The 17728-nt window shown below is 39.9% G+C and overlaps 1 protein-coding gene across 2 annotated transcripts in view; it reads left to right on the top strand.

Moving 5' to 3' along the window:
* GPSM1 (G protein signaling modulator 1) overlaps positions 1 to 17728 on the top strand; it is a 137873-nt gene that overhangs the window by 21814 nt on the left and 98331 nt on the right. The window contains exon 1 of one of the 2 annotated variants that reach the window (XM_072632953.1): positions 13100 to 13262. The exons of the other annotated variant lie outside the window; for it this stretch is intronic. Coding sequence (XP_072489054.1) covers positions 13153 to 13262 — 110 coding nt within the window. The 5' untranslated portion in view covers positions 13100 to 13152. Of the gene's footprint in view, positions 1 to 13099; positions 13263 to 17728 lie in introns of those variants that run through there. 2 annotated transcript variants of the gene reach the window in all.

Here is a 17728-nt window from a genome sequence, read left to right as displayed (position 1 = left end):
TCTCTTGATTTTTGTGTTTGAAAGTCAAATTTTCTGTTCAACTCTGGTCTTTTCAACAAGAATGCTTGGAAGTCCTCTATTACATTGAAACTCCATTTTTTCCCCTGAAGTATTATGTTCAGTTTTGCTGGGTAGGTGATTCTTGGTTTTAATCCTCTCTCCTTTGACCTCTGGAATATCATATTCCAAGCCTTTCGATCCCTTAGTGTAGAAGCTGCTAAATCCTGTGTTATCCTGATTTCAAGTATTTTCACAATACTTGAATTGCTTCTTTCTGGCTGCTTGTAATATTTTCTCCTTGACCTGGAACTCTGGAATTTGGCTACAATATTCTTAGGAGTTTTCCTTTTGGGATCTCTTTCAAGTGGTGATTGGTGAATTCTATCCATTTCTATTTTACCCTCTGGTTCTAAAATATCTGGGTAGTTTTTCTTGATAATTTCTTGGAAGATGATGTCTAGGCTCTTTTTTTCATCATGATTTTCAGGTAGACCAATAATTTTTAAATTATCTCTACTAGATCTATTTTCCAGGTCAGTTGTTTTTCCAATGAGATATTTCACATTGCCTTCTATTTTTTCATTCTTTTGGTTTTGTTTTGTAATTTCTTGGTTTCTCATAAAGTTATTAGCTTCCATCTGCTCCATTCTAATTTTTAAAGAACTATTTTTTTCAGTGAGCTTTTGAAACTCCTTTTCCATGTGGCCAGTTCTGCTTTTCTCCTCATTGGCTTTTTGGACCTCTTTTGCCATTTGGGTTAGTCTATTTTTAAAGGTGTTATTTTCTTCAGTATTTTGGGGGTCTCTTTTAAAAAGCTGTTGACTCGCTTTTCATGATCTTCTTGCACTGCTCTCATTTCTCTTCCCAATTTTTCCTCCACCTCTCTTACTTGATTTTCGAAATCCATTTTAAGCTCTTCCATGGCCTGAGACCATTGCATATTTTGGGGGGAGGTTTTGGATACAGAAGCCTTGACTTTTATGTCTTCCTCTAATGGTATGATTTGTTCTTCCTCACCTGAAAAGATGGAAGAAAATATCTGTTCACCATGAAAGTAGCCTTCTATAGTCTTATTTTTTTCCCCTTTTTTGGGCATTTTCCCAGCCAGTTACTTGACTTTTGAATCCTTTGTCAAGAGCAGGGTATACTCTAGGGATCTGTAAGTTCTCAGTTCCTCCAAGGTAGCACAATCAAGGGAGAGGAGTGTATTCCTCTCCTGGCCTGCACTCTGTTCTGTGAGCAACCACAATCATTCTTATCTGACCAGGATCTGCCAGTAGGATTCCCTCTCTACAGTCACCACCAGTTCTACCACACCAGCACTCTTCCTCACCCCAGGACCATCACGCAGAACTGAGATCCAGGTCAGCTGTTTAATTCCCCCAGGGTCTTTAGGCTGAGGGCTCCAAAAATGGACACTGTTTCACCGCCCTGGGCCCAAGACTAGGGCAGGACCCTGCTCCCTTCTCACCCAGGTGAAAGAGCTTTCTCACTGACCTTTAAATCTGTCTTTGGAGTTTGTGGGTTGAGAAATCTGGGAACCACTGTTGCTACTGGTGATTCTGTGCCCTGAAGCCTGTTCCAGTGCTGTCCATGCAGTGCCTTTTTGCCAAGGCTGTGCCACGCTCTGCTCAAAGCCCAGTGCAATAGACCTTTCCTATTGGGCTTCCAGGCTGTCTTGAGCTGGAAATCTCTTTCACTCTGTCATTTTGTGGCTTCTGCTACTCTAAAACTTGTTAAGTCATTTTTACAGGTATTTTATGGGCTATGGGGGGAGAGCTTCTACAGGTCTGTCCTTCTACTCTGCCATCTTGACTCTGCCCCCCTACAATTTTTTTTTAAGAAATAACTTAAATAGAGGAATATTCTGTGGTCATATTTACATCATGTCAATATAATAGAAATGACAGTACTACCAAAGTTAACTTACTTATTTAGAACTATACCAATAAAACTAGTGAAAGATATTTCATAAAACTAGAAAAAATAATAAGAAAATTCATTTGGAGAAACAAAACACATAGATTATCAAGAGAAAATCATGCAAAAAGGTAGGAATAAGGGTGAATAGCATTTCAAATCTCAGCCTATAATAGAGCAATCACCAAAAACATTTGGTAATGATTCAATAACAGAAAAGTAGAGAATGGAACAGAAAAGACAAAGAAGAAAAATAAATAATTGAACTCAACTTATTGTTCAGCCTCCAAACCTAAATGACCTAGGAAAGAATCCTAATTTGAGAAAAATTGCTGGTAAAACCAGAAAGTAGTCTGGAAGAAATTAGATTCAGACCAACATCTTGTGCCATATTCCACAATAAATTCAAGTTGGATATATGTGACATGTATATATACATATATATATATATATATATATATATATATATATATATATATATATATATATATGTGACTTGAATATTAAATCTCAAGCCATTAAAAAAATTAGAAGAGTAGCATATTAAATGCCTTTCACAGCTTTAGAGGGGATGAATTCTTAACCAAACGAGGGATAGAAGCAATTATGGAAGATAAAATACATAATTTTGATTTCATGAAATTGAAAAGCTTTTGCATAAATAGGGTACAGGATAAGAAGGGAAACAATGAATTGGGGGAAAATCTTTGTATCAGATATCTCTGATAAGGATGCACTATCTGAAATATACAGGTAACTAACAACAATATAGGAGACCAATAGTCATTTACTAATTAGATAAGTGATCAGAGATTATGAATAAACAATTCCCAAAATAAGAATTGGAAACTTAACAACCAAATGAAGGAGTGCACCAATTTGCTAAGAAGGGAATGCAAAGAAAAACAATCCTGGGGTTTGACCTCATATTCAACAAAATGATGGATGTAGTGTTTGAAGGGAAAGACAAGCACACTAGTGCATTGTTGGAGCTATAAATTTGTACAACCATTCTGGAAAGCAATTTAAGATTATACAAAGACAGTGATTAAAATGCCTATACTTTTTGATGCAGAGAGTCTACTGCTAGGTATGTACTCCAAAGAGGTCAAGGATTTAAATAAAATTTCCACAGTCATCAAAATATTAGTAGCAGCAACTTTTTGTGGTAGAGGAGAACTGGGAACAAAGATGATGCCCATTTATTGGGGAATGGCTAAACAAGTTGTGATGTATAAATGTAATAGAATATAGGGTGTCCCAGAAGTCTCAGTTTAAAGCTTGAATAGCCATAAAATTCAGTAAACCTTTTGGGACACCTTGTATTACTCTGCTGTAAGAAATGATGAATATGACGACTATAGAAAGGATAGAAAGATTTACATGAATTGACACAAAGTGAAGTTAATGGAGCAAGGAAAACAATATATACAATGATTATAATGATGTAAAAAAGAAAGGAAGAGCCACAATGCATTTGGCACTGAGTGTTTCTTAACCTTTGGGGCCAACTCCCAAAGAAGAGAAGAGAAGGTGTGGAGGTTAGAGCTAGGTGGGCCATGGGTATGGTATAAGTCTTTCTATTCTTTTCTATTGCATATAACATCAGATTTTTTTCAATATATTGATGTCAGTCTGAATTGTTTTTCTCTTTTTCCTTTAAAAATTATTATAAGGGATGGTTCTCTGGGAGTAGGGAGAGGAAGGGTTATAGGGAGAAATGTAGACAATGTAGAAAAAAGAGATATCAAAAAAAATTTTAAGACAAAAAAAACTACAGAAATTGTCCCAGGTCTATGGTATGGCAAAGAAAACTTATCCATTGCTTTCATTTATTTTGTGGAGCAAGTGATAAGTGCATAGTTCATGAGGAAAGAAGATCCAGTTTTAAGGAGCATTGGAAGGGTAAATTTTCAGTTTCACTTTATTTGCCCACACACTTGGACTTAGTAACCTTGAGTGTTGAGGGGCCCAACCTTAAGTGATGAAAGGTTTGGGGGTAAAGCATCCTTTGTTGTCTGCACTTTGAAGAATGTACCCTCTTCAGAATGATCGATAACACCATAGAAAAGGCCTCCCTCCCCAAGAATGCTGTCCTAATCCCAGCATTTTAAACCCAGAGTTGTAGCTACTTTGTTGTTTCAAAAGAAATGTAGAGCTCACCTCTGGAGAAAAGACGCTCCCTTCTGCCACTAGGGTTTAGTATGTCCTAGAGACCTGGCAGGGCTATTCTCAGTCTGATTTCATCCACTAGGGCAATGAGTAAACGGATCATTATCTGCCTGCAGTGTTTCCCTCAACAGGATAGGTTTCCTCTGCCCCTCTAGATACATCTGTTATTTTGTGTTTCTTTATTTAGCTTGGATTAATTAACAAGTCTTTTCATTCTTTTCTTATTAAAAAAAAAACTGATCAGAAACACCATTATCTTCCCAAAATGTTACATTTTGTCTGTTATATATCAAGATAATGTTTCTTACTTACCAAGAAAAGGACTCCAAGACCACTGTATTTCTCTAGCTTTGAGAATAGGCAGGAGGAGATCACAACCTAAGTACACATTTGTGAGATGAGTTTGCCTGCTACAAAGTTAACTTGCCCCATGAGAATGGAACCTGTGACTTTGGCCTCATTAGCAGTAAGGTGGATTTAAATGAGTCTGTGCCTAATCAGGCACTGCCTAAATTTTCATTGATTCGTAGAATATTCACAGTATACATTTCTTTGATCCCCTGGTCTCTAAACAGGACAATAATGTCTTATTACAGACATCCAAGGTTTCCTATCCTATCCTTGCAGGTTTTTCTTAACCATCCTGATCAGCCTTAACTGATTCCAGCTCTTCACTTTCCCTCTGACTTTTATATGGCGTTACCTAAACAGTTTCAAATAGTCCTTTGTCTCCTCAGCGTATTTATTCAGAGAATTTTAGAGGGTCAGAACTGGAAGGTACCCCCTCCCCATCTCATCCAATTACTGCATTAAACAGATAAAGAAACTAAAGCCAGAAAAGAAATGACTTTCCAAGGTTATGCCTAGTTAGTATATGTGACACAGAACCAGAACCCAGCTTTCCTGACCGCCAGGCCAAAGTTCTCTTCTAAGCCTCCTTTCTATGATCTTACCTTGAATGCAACAGATCATTTGCCTTTTCCTTCAGGGCCCTTTCTGGAACTAGCAGCTCTGCTTCTCACAGCAAATCTGAATTAAGACTAGGTTTTCAGCATATGTTGTTGTTTAGTTGTTTCACACACTTCATGACCCCATTTGAGGTTTTCTTGGCAAAAATACTAGAGCAGTTTATCATTTCCTTCTCCAGCTTATTTTACAGATGAGGAAACCGAGGCAAATAGCATTAAGTGACACGCCCAGGGTCACGCAGCTAGGAAGTGTCCGAGGCCAGATTTGAACTCTGGAAGATGAGTCTTTCTGACTGCAGGCCTGGCACTCTATCCACTGTGCCACCAGATTCCCCTGTGCCACCTAGCTGCAGTGTATACTTTCTTACGTATTATAGTACAAAAATCCCAACTGATATATATGTATGTATATATATAAATATACTTATACACACACATATACCTATATACACATACACACACATATGTATACCTGAAATACAGTCTGCTCTGAGATGGAAACAAATGGCATTTCACCTATGACTCAGTCTATGTTTGGAATAGGAAATGACATGTACTTGAATAAAACACTTTGACAGTCCCCAGGGAACATTTTTCTAGGATGGATCCTGGAAGAGAGTGGGGCAACTGGACTTCTGAAAATGCCACACATCTTGACTCTTGAAAACCACACATGCTTTGTCCCTGGAAGAACAGCACAGTACCATGGGATCCAGCAAACCCAACCCCCAACCAGAGAAACTCAATCAGATCAGCTTGGCTTTCTGGGCTTCTCCTAAGTTACTTGGCTTTGTTTTCCACATTTCTGATTGGCCAATCCATCCTTTGCTATCTTCTGGCCTCTTCTGTTTTATTCCTCAGAGGGATTGGAGATAAAATTTCAGAAATCCAGACCTATACTTAGCCATCATTCAACCCCAAGGAATAAAAAGGCATGAATAGTGGCCTCTGGATGGACCAGCACATCTGGACTGTGTCATTGCCCAGACCTTATGGGAGTTGATCTTCTGGCAGCTCCCACTGGCCATTAGCCAGGACCTACTTAGGGGTGGGTTTGTTGGAAACTGCAAAGGAATTTGGAAAGAGTAGGGCTTTCACTCTGTCTCACCACACAGAGAAAACTTAGGCTTAGGGAGTCAGGAGACCTATTCAGGCTCTAGCTATCCCACTGAATAACTGAGTGGCCTTGGGCAAGACAGCATCCAAGCAAAAAGTATTCCTGGGGGATGGGTAGTGCAGAGGATAGAGTGTTGGGCCTGGAGTCTGGAAAATCATCTTCCTTAGTTCAAATCTGGCCTCAGACACTAGTTGTGTGACCCTAAGTCTCTTAACCCTGTTTGCCTCAGTTTCTTACTATGTAAAATGAGCTAGAGAAGGAAATAGCAAACTACTCCAATATCTACCAAGAAAACCCCCAGTGCAGTCCCAAAGAGTCTCCCATGACTGAAAAGATGACTGACCAACAACAAAATTTGGGATAGGAAGGGGAGGGATTGTAACTTTAGCTATAACTTGGCCTACCTTCAGTACCCTTAAGGGAAAGACCAGGGATCTGGTGCTATCAGCTATAACACCTTGGGTGTAAGAGAAGAATAGTTAAAATTTAAAGTAACTGTAATCAATTTGTAGATTTACTTGACTGGCTAGCTAAGCAAGTCACTTGTTTGAGTTTGGACATCAAAGCACCCAGAGTTAGGGTGAAATACTACCAAGCCTAAGGAAAAAAAAGTGTTTCTAAGCTCACCCTTAACTGCTATCCTTTGACTCCTAGCCATCAGTACTCAAACTGTCCTAGAAAGAAAGCCAAACCTGTTTTTTGTTCTGTTTTGTTTTTAAACATGGCTGTGTTCTGCCACCCCAGAAATACTAACTTGTGATCTGATATGACAGAAATGTGCCTAGCCTACCTCCAGAGACTCAGGACACCCTTCTTTTTTTTTTTTTTTTAAAAAAACTCTTAAAAATTCTTGTCGTTTTTTAAAAATTTTTGTATGAATAAATTAGCATAAATAAACAAATACGTAAAATGATTACATTTATTTAGAACATAGTCTATTTATGACCAGTGGAGCAAGTGTGAAAAGGTTTTTTTGGTTTTGGGGTGTTTTTTTGTGTGTGTCCAAAGGCCATATTTAATTCTTTTTTTAAATTCTTTTATTTGTTTTCAGTGTTCTACAATCACTTCCATATATCTTAGATTTTTTTCCCCTCCCTCTCTTCCTACCGTCCCTGTGACGGCATACAATTTTATATAGGTTTTACAAACACATTCCTATTAAATACATTTTCACCTTAGTCATGTTGCGTAGAAGAATGAAAATGAATGGGAGAAACCATATAGCAAAACAAAACATAATACAAAAGAAAATTATCTTCTTCATTCTGCGATCGAATTGTGTAGTTCTTTCTCTGAATGTGGAAGGCGTTTTGCCTCCAGAGACCTTTGGGAATTTTTTAAGTAAAAGGTTTTTTTTTAACCAGGAATTTTTTTGTCTCATTTCATGAAGCTAACAAAGTCAATAGCATTTATCATGTAAGCATTTCTTTTTTTTCACTTAATATTTTATTTTTTCCAATTACATGTCAAGATAGCTTTCAACATCCATTTTTGTAAGATTTTGAGTTCCAAATTTTTCTCTCTCCCTCTCTTCCCCCCTTCCCAAGACAGCAAGCAGTCTGATAGAGGTTATTACATATATAATCAACTTACATATTCTGGACACCCTTCTATTAACGTCTGTCTGCATACCTCCTGTGCCATCTTATCTTTTATTCATTGAAAAGAGCCAAGCTGAACCTACTTCAAGAATATCTATTAATCGGGGGGCGGAGCCAAGATGGCGTAGTAGAAAGACGCACATACACATAGCTCTGAACCCACAACCCATAGAACAACTACAAAGAAGTAACTCACGGCGAATTCTGCACCCAGAGGCCACAGAACATTGGAGTGAGGGAGATTTCTGTTCCGGAGAGACCTGCAAACCTCTTGTAAAAGGTCCTTCGTGCTGTGGACTGGGCGCCGGGACTGGGAGCTGAGTACAGCCCTGCCGTGGCCGCGGCACCGAGAGGAACAGATCCGAGCGGGCTTCAGGGACGGGATCTCCAGCGGCCGCACAAGTACCTCCACCCACAGGTGACGGGGGTCGGTGAGAGAGTCCCTTTGGCGGGTCGAGGGGGGAGTGGGGTGCCCCCATGGCTCGGGCCCCCTCGGGAGACAGAAGCTGAGGGGCAGCAGCAGACCAGGGCTCCCCAAGCAGGCAGGAGCCTGGATCCATTGTTGAAGGTCTGTGCATAAACTCCCTGAGGGAACTGAGCCTGAGAGGCAGCCCTGCCCTCACCTGAGCATCTGAATTTAATCTCACACTGAATAGCAGCCCTGCCCCCACCCAAAGCCCTGAGACTGGAAGCAGCATTTGAATCTCAGACCCCAAACACTAGCTGGGAGGATCAGGAGGTGAGGTGGGTGTGAGGAAAATATACAGAGGTCAAGTCACTGGCTGGGAAAATGCCCAGAAAAGGGAAAAGAAATAAGACTATAGAAGGTTACTTTCTTGGTGAACAGGCATTTCCTCCCTTCCTTTCTGATGAGGAAGAACAATGCTTACCATCAGGCAAAGACACAGAAATCAAGGCTTCTGTGTCTCAGCCCACTCAATGGGCTCAGGCCATGGAAGAGCTCAAAAAGAATTTTGAAAATCAAGTTAGAGAGGTGGAGGAAAAGCTGGGAAGAGAAATGAGAGACATGAAGTCAAAGCATGAACAGCAAATCAGCTCCCTGCTAAAGGAGACCCCAAAAAATGTTGAAGAAAATAACACCTTGAAAACTAGCCTAACTCAATTGGCAAAAGAGGTTCAAAAAGCCAATGAGGAGAAGAATGCTTTCAAAAGCAGAATTAGCCAAATGGAAAAGGAGATTCAAAAGCTCACTGAAGAAAATAGTTCTTTCAAAATTAGAATGGCACAGATGGAGGCTAAGGACTGTATGAGAAAGCAAGAAATCACAGAACAAAGCCAGAGGAATGGAAAAATGGAAGATAATGTGAAATATCTCATTGGAAAAACAACTGACCTTGAAAATAGATCCAGGAGAGACAATTTAAAAATTATGGGACTACCTGAAAGCCATGATCAAAAGAAGAGCCTAGACATCATCTTTCATGAAATTATCAATGAAAACTGCCCTGAGATTCTAGAACCAGAGGGCAAAATAAATATTCAAGGAATCCACAGAACACCGCATGAAAGAGATCCAAAAAGAGAAACTCCTAGGAACATTGTGGCCAAATTCCAGAACTCCCAGGTGAAAGAGAAAATATTGCAAGCAGCTAGAAAGAAACAATTCAAGTATTGTGGAAATACAATCAGGATAACACAAGATCTAGCAGCTTCTACATTAAGGGATCGAAGGGCATGGAATAGGATATTCCAGAAGTCAAAGGAACTAGGACTAAAACCAAGAATCACCTACCCAGCAAAACTGAGTATAATACTTCAGGGGAAAAATTGGTCTTTCAATGAAATAGAGGATTTTCAAGCATTCTTGATGAAAAGACCAGAGCTGAAAAGAAAATTTGACTTCCAAACACAAGAATGAAGAAAAGCATGAAAAGGTGAACAGCAAAGAGAAGTCATAAGGGACTTACTAAAGTTGAACTGTTTACATTCCTACATGGAAAGACAATATTTGTAACTCTTGAAACATTTCAGTATCTGGGTACTGGGTGGGATTACACACACACACATGCACACACGCACACACACATAGAGACAGAGTGCACAGAGTGAATTGAAGAGGATGGGATCATATCTTAAAAAAAATGAAATCAAGCAGTGAGAGAGAAAGATATTGGGAGGAGAAAGGGAGAATTGAATGGGGCAAATTATCTCTCATAAAAGAGGCAAGCAAAAGACTCATTAGTGGAGGGATAAAGAGGGGAGGTGAGAGAAAAACATGAAGTCTACTCTCATCACATTCCACTAAAGGAAAGAATAAAATGCACACTCATTTTGGTATGAAAACCTATCTTACAACACAGGAAAGTGGAGGATAAGGGGATAAGCAGAGTGGGGGGGGATGATAGAAGGGAGGGCATGGGGAGGAGAGTGCAATTTGAGGTCAACACTCATGGGGAGGGATAGGATCAAAAGAGAATAGAAGTAATGGGGGACAGGATAGGATGGAGGGAAATATAGTTAGTCCTATACAACACAACTATTATGGAAGTCATTTGCAAAACTACACAGATTTGGCCTATATTGAATTGCTTGCCTTCCAAAGGGAAGGGGTGGAGAGGGAGGGAGCTAAAGAAGTGGGAACTCAAAGTGTTAGGATCAACTGTAATGTTCTTACCACTAGGAAATAAGAAATACAGGTAAAGGGGTATAGAAAGCTATCTGGCCCTACAGGACAAAAGAGAAGACAGAGACAAGGGCAGAGAGGGATGATAGAAGAGAGAGCAGATTGGTCATAGGGGCAATTAGAATGCTTGGCGTTTGGGGGGGGAGGGGAGAAAAGGGGAGAAAATTTGTAACCCAAAATTTTGTGAAAATGAATGTTAAAAGCTAAATAAAAAAAAAAAATGTCAAAAAAAAAGAAAAAAGAAAAGAGCCAAGCTGAACACATGGGTTTTCTTACAACTTTTTTTTAAGTTTTATAAAGTTCAGCAAAACCAACCAGCACGTTTGCAGTGCATATGGCAAATGCAACATTTTATACCTGTAATCCCCAACTCTTCAAAAAAAGGAGGAAGGTACATTTTTCATCTCTCCTCCATCATTATTCTTAACCTTTCTAGCTTCACAACAAGATCCAGGGACCTTTTCCATCCCTGACCTAACCTGCCAACGGGTGGCAGAAGGACAAACTAGCAACACCTGCTGCCATTGAGGGGAGCCACTATTGTTGCCCCATTGCCCAGTTCCCACCAAGTACAAGATCCCCACTGTCAACCAGATGCTGATCCCCTCTATGCTGAAGATATCTCAGAGTCCCATTGCATTCTAATACCTGAACCTACTTTCCTCCTGATAGAGGACCATTTGCCCTACCATTACTTCCTAAGATCCTTTGCACCTTGTCATTTACCCTGCTTGGCAGCTGGCTTAGAGTACCCAGTACTGTCTGGCCTTTACAACTGTCATGAGCTGAACATAACATGAACCCTCCGTTAGGTGCAGCATCCACTATTTAGAATAGAAAAATGCTATGTAAAATGAGCTCCAGAGAGAGAACTGATAAACTGAGGGTAGACTGAAGCATATTTTTTTCCACTTCATTTGTATTGGGTTTTTTGGTGGGGGTTTTTTGGTGACTAATATGGAAATATGTTTTGCATGTACAATTGATGCATCATATTACTTGCTTTTTCAATGGGTGGAGGAGGGGCTGGAAGGAGGGAGTGAATTGGAAATTCAAAACTTAAAAAAAGAATGTTTAAACTAAAGTTTAATTATTTTAAAAATAAATAAAAAAGAAAAACAGCAATAAAAAGCTCCTTAAAAGCAAATAATGTCTTGATTTTCTATTTTTGTTACCAGTGCTTAGTACAGTGCTTGACACATAATTAGAGCTTAATAAATGCTTTTCCATTTCATTTTATTTTTCTCTCTTGAGGTCATTATATATATTATTTCCCTGGTTCTGTTTCACTCTTATCAGTTCATAATCAGTTCATTTACCTTTTTTCACAACTATCTGAATTCTTCATATTCCTCTTTTCTTTAGTAAAATATTTTTCCATTACATTCATATCCCACAGTTTATTTAGCCATTCCTCCAATCGATGACCATCTACTTTGTTCTGTGTTAGCATTAAAAATGGTGCTATGACCATATTGGTATATATGGGATCTTTTTTTATGTCTTTGACTCCCTTGGGGTATATACCCAGCAGTTGAGATTTCTAGGTCAAAGGGTACAAACAGGTGTGGTTTTTTGTAGAATTCCAAATTCTTTTCCAGAGTGATTGGATCAATTCCCAGTTCCCACAACAGTGGGTCCCCCATCTGTCTTCTCACAGCTTCTGCAACATTGACTCTTTCCACCTTTTCCAAACTTCTTTCAATAGTCATACTATAAAAAGCCTTAAACATGAATAGGGAAAAGAGTTCCCTATCTGTGGTATTGACAGTGTTTTTCAAACACAGTAGCATTAAAACATTTCCAAGGCATCGTCAGTGAACACATGGAGCCAATTGGTCATTTTGTCAAATTGCAACACTCCTTCCTACCTGATACAGAAGAGTCAGTAGTATATTGCAGGAAAGGAATAAGAGTTGCAGAAATGCAGATGTATTTGCATATTATATCATTACCATGTAAAATATATCATGATATTTAAATCAGGGTTCTTAAAGATACTTTGGAATCAACAATTGAAACATCTTTATAACAACATAATCATTGGTATAGAAAATTGGTCTGTGCTCTATAGGAACATGGACTGACTTGCATTTCTAGCAATGGAGACTCACAACACTGAGCTGTCCACACATTATTTTATGGCCAAGGGAAGCTTTTGTGAGATTGCTGAATGGGGTTGGGGTCTGTCTATGGTGGAAGGGTAAGAGTTGATCTGTGGCCAGAGTTGAAGTTGAGTCAGTGAGTGATCAGAGTTAGAGCCTCCAACCTGTGATCCCAGTCATGCAAGGTACTAGTTTAGAGAGTGTCATCTATGACAGAGGTAGTCTTGTATCTCGGAGATGATGCCATTGCCTTGAAGCTGAAGTGTTTTTCCTTGAGGGGAGGAGGGGGAGGGTAAGCATGCAGGTAGCATGCAGGCAAGCAACTACAGATGTGGGGTGGGAGAAATCTGTGATTAGTTGCCATGGAACCAAGGCCCCAACAAACACTGAGTCATCTATTGGGCTCATAGACCTGGCCCCCTTTCCTGCCACAAGCGAATAGAAGCAGGCATTAGAGGAAACTCCCAACACGTGATCCTTGTTTGAAAAAAGCGCACCAGGAGATTGGCAGGGTGTGACTTGGATCCAGCAAACTCTGAATTTATCAGGATATACCTTGTCAGTTTTAGTATTTCCAACGGGCCACTGTGTGCCAAACTCAGAGGATATATCGGGTCACTTCAGAATGCCCCAGGTGAAGAAAAGCCGACTTCTAGGTTTTCACAAATTCCTTTGGAAGCTCTGTTCCTCCCGTGTGAACCTGAGGTCACCCATTCCTCATGCCAGTAGGACAAGGTAAGAGTCTGCTGATCAGAGCAGCCCCCTACCTTTTTTCCTTCTTTGTTTTTGCACAGATCATTCGTTGTCTCCACTTAGAATGTCCTGCCTCTTGGCTCTACCAGCCCGTGTAATTCCAGTTCCCTCAATGCCCACCTCAGCATTCATCTCCCCATAGAATACTGACTCTGATTGTCCATTTTCATCCCCTTCATTGACCAACCCTCAAGTAATTCATCCTGTGCTGTTCTGCATTTACTGAAAAGTTGTGTTCTCAGAGCTTTGCCTTCATGAATATTTCAACGTGCTGTCTAGGGCGTAAACTCCTCTTAGACTCATGTCCTCTTTTCTCTTACTATGTCTTCCCTTTTTGTCGATTCTACTGAGCTATGCAGCTATCAGTGGGGCTCCTTTGAAAAGGTCACAGAATCCTAGAGCTATAGCTGGAAGAGAACTCAGAGGCCCACCCCTTCATTTTACTGTTGAGGAAACTGAAGCCAGGGAGATGAAGGGATTTGCCCAAGGTCACACAGGGATTCAGTGAAGAGCTGAGATTTGAACCTGGGTCTTCTGACTCCAGAGACAGTTCTCTTCCTGCTGTATCCTGCTGCCTCCAGAGAAACAATGAGTCAGGGTGCTGGAATCTGGCCTGGGACAGGCCAGGAAAGTGTTGTTACAAGAATTTTGGAGGTTCTTGTTAGTTGTTGTTTAGTCATTTTTCAGTCGTGTCCAATTCTTCATGACATATCTGCTCAGAGTGTGATATACCCCACCAGTCAGGTGATGGACATTGTGTCTCACAATTCCACAGGTGACATATATACATATATTTACACATAACACATACACACATATATACATACACACATACATACATATATATACATACACACCCACATATACACACACACACACACACACACACATAAATCTCTCCTGATCCAGAATTTGGGTAAGATCAGAGAAGTTTCACATAAGCAAGCTTACAAATCATTTACAGATCAGTAAGATCTGATAAGGGCATGTAGGCTGGTAAAGAAAAAAATGCTTCAATCATTACAAAGGCCTTTAGCCTAGCCATTTACACCAGTCCAAAGAAAGCTGTGTTTTCTTTATCAGTCAATTAATTAATATTTTTTTGAGTTCCTACTATGTACCATATTAGATAAATTAAAGAGAAGTGGGTGAATTTCTGAACCTATTCAAAGTTTTAAGAGTTTTCTTTTTTTAACTGTGGTAAAGTCATTGAGGAAGGGAGGTTCTGAAGGATACATTGAACGCATTTATATAACAACAGCAAATATTGAATAAAATGGAGTCAGTTATTTTCTCCTAAAAATCCACTTTGAACAATGTGTAGGCCCAGAAGATGGGACTGCAAAATGGTAGGAGAGGTCTGCTTGCACTGACCAGCAAGATATATATTCTTCTTATCCCTATCCTGTTCTTAGTTCTCTAGAGAGCGGTTTGAGGCTGAAGAGACACCCAAGGCCAATCCCATATTGGACTGTGCTGTACAATGAGTGGTACATATTTACACACTTTCCTGAGAGCCTTGTAGGCTCTTCAGTAGCATCAAAATACAAAGCAGCATCTGCCCCAGGACTGAGTTGAAATTGCATCAACTCCCAGAGCAAAGCACTTGATTCTGACTTAAAAAGTCCTTTGAAAGCAACATCCGTTTTGGAGAGAAGTGCAATGAGTATGACAGAACTCATGGGCAAGAATCAGTCGATTCCTGATTTTTGGCTTGCCATCTGCTGGCAGCCGCTGTTTAAAGACTCTCTACTTTCTGTATTGCTCCCTGGTGTGATAAATTCAACTGTGGAAGCCTGAGCCAACTATATATCAGATGTGAAACCTGAGGTTCAGAAGACAGTCCTATGATGCAAGCCAAATCCCTAACCCTACAGGGACTAAGGTATAGTACCTGGAGTGAAGGGGCTGTTGTCTTCTTGTCTTTGTTCCCATTCTGTAGACCACAGACTTCACAAAATAGGAGCTTATTGATGCTTACTGAATGGAATTGATTTCCTGTGCCACACATCCCTTATATTAGGGTTGGTGATGGCCCATTGAGTATATATATCAAGGTTGTCTGAATCTAATGAAGGCAGCATGGTGAATTGGAAAGGGTGCTGGGCTTCAAGGCTGGAGACCTGAGTTATCATCCAAGCTCAGCAGCTAACTAGCTGTGACCTGTAGCAAATCATTGCACCTTTCCAGGCATCAGTTTCTTTCTCTCTAAAATAAGAGAGTTGGAATATAAATTTGTTGTTGTTGTTCAGTCATATCTAACTTTTCAAGACCCCATTTGGGGTTTTCTTGGCAGAGATACTGGAGTGATTTGCCATTTCCTTCTCCAGCTCATTTTACAGATGAGGACACTGAGGCAAACATGGTTGAATGATTTGCCCAGGGTCACTCAGCTAGTGTCTGAGTTCACATTTGAACTCAAGTCTTCCTGACTCCAGGCCCAGTTTGCCACCTAGCCATCCAGAATATAAATTAAAGGAATTAAATGGAAAGTGAATTCTGAGTGACTGAAAGACCAATGAAGTTCCAGAAAAATAGCTAATGAAACTTTTCTCTACCTTCATAACAAAAAGGTTGGGGGCCTACTAGGATAGACTATTTATATACATGGCCATTTGAGGCAGTCACTGTATTGGATGTTTTGGCTTAATTGTTTTTCTTTGTCACGAAAGAGGCTTCAGTCTGGGAGGGAACAGAACTGATATGAAGACCAAATATATCAATAAATCAGTTTTAAAAAATTAAAATAAAAGTTGGATTAGAGCAGGTTATCAGCCCTTTTTATGTCATGGACCCCTTTTGGCAGTTCGGTGAAACCTACATGGACCCCTTCTCAGAATAATGCATAAAATAAAATACATAGCATTACAAAAGAAGTCAATGATATTGAAATACAATTATTTAAATTTAGTGCTTAGCACAGTGCCTTGTATTTAGTAGGTACTTAATAAAAGTTTATTTACTGATTGAAACATTTAAAAACCCAAATTCACAGATTCCCTGAACTCTGGGATGGAGGGGAGAGGTGGGGAGAAGGAGAGGTAAGGGAGGTACACCTTAAATTAGGAACCCTGGGACTAAATGATCTCTGAGATCACTTCCAGCTTTAACAATCAAGTAGTAGAGATAGGATTTGAACCCTGAATCCCTGACTCCAAAGCCAGCAAAAGGAGGTTCTGGTACAAGCAGCCCAGGGAGGTTATATGCATGCGTATATATAAGGTCTATGCCTTAGGTTGTATTTATATGATTTTTTAAAACAAGATCTGTAATTTGCTGCCCTGTATTACTGAATTCAACCCTTGCTCCTGCTACTGTTTTACTGCATTATTTCAAATTATTAGGTGTATATAGACAGCATCTGTCTCTCTCTGAATGACAAAGACTTTGATAGAAAAGACTTTATCTTTTGTTTCACAGTATCCTCTGCGTTTAGATACATAGACAGAGCTTTACGTCCTTGGCTTTACATCTTGGGAATCTTCAAATGAGAAAGGGGCGTAGTTATATAAGATCAGTGATTAGTATCTCATCTCATCGCTCTAGATATGTGGACCTAGCCAGAGACAAGAGGAAGGAAAACTGGAAAGAAGGCATAAAAAGAAAATGGAAATTTATCATTTCAGTGCTTAGCATATAGGAGCCAGGACTTTATTCTGAGCTGGCCGCCCCTCAATTCTTGTCCTTCCAGCTTCAGAGCTATTAATCATGCCTTTGTGGTAGGAGCCTGGCTGTGGGCAGATGCCATATTATTCCTTGACACAAAAGCCCCTTTGCTGAATGGGCAGAATTGGGAAAAGAGAGAAAAAAATATGGAAATAGTGCCAGAGAGAGGGTCTGAGTAATTATAGGATATCTTTACTACCAGCCCAGCAGAAGAGAAGCCAAAGCAAAATTTGGTTTGTTATACCCTGTGGATAAGGAGCAAGGTCCTTAAGAGGGTGCAGTGAGTGTAGACTCTGCCAATGCTGAACTTAAGTACAGGCCATTAAATAATATACTCCTACCCTGGCCTCAAGATAAGAATTCAAATGCCACTTGAATTGGCTCATTGCTGAGTTTTTTTCCAGCTCTGTCTCTGTGGTTCTCTGAATACTAGAGTACAATTGAATTGTAGGAGAATTATCTGCACAGGCAATCTGACCATGGGCAAGGACTTCGTCTCTTAGAGCCTCAGTTTCTTTCTTTTAATTTATTGTATTTCATTTACCAAGCCTTTATTTTCTCTCCTTCCCATCTCCCCTCCCTGAATTGGGAAGGGGAAATAAGAAATTGCTTGTAACAATGCATAGTCAAGCAAAATAAATTCCCACACTTGCCATGTCCAAACATGTAAGCCTCATTCTACATCTTAAACCTATTTCCTACCTCTCTGTCAGGAGTTGGGCAACAGGCTTCATCATCAGTCTTCTGGCCACCATGTTGTTTGAGTTCCTAATCCTTTCGAA

Source organism: Notamacropus eugenii, chromosome 1 (assembly GCF_028372415.1).
Source record: "Notamacropus eugenii isolate mMacEug1 chromosome 1, mMacEug1.pri_v2, whole genome shotgun sequence".
NCBI classification, from domain to species: domain Eukaryota; kingdom Metazoa; phylum Chordata; class Mammalia; order Diprotodontia; family Macropodidae; genus Notamacropus; species Notamacropus eugenii.
This window is presented reverse-complemented; position numbering and strand designations above follow the sequence as displayed.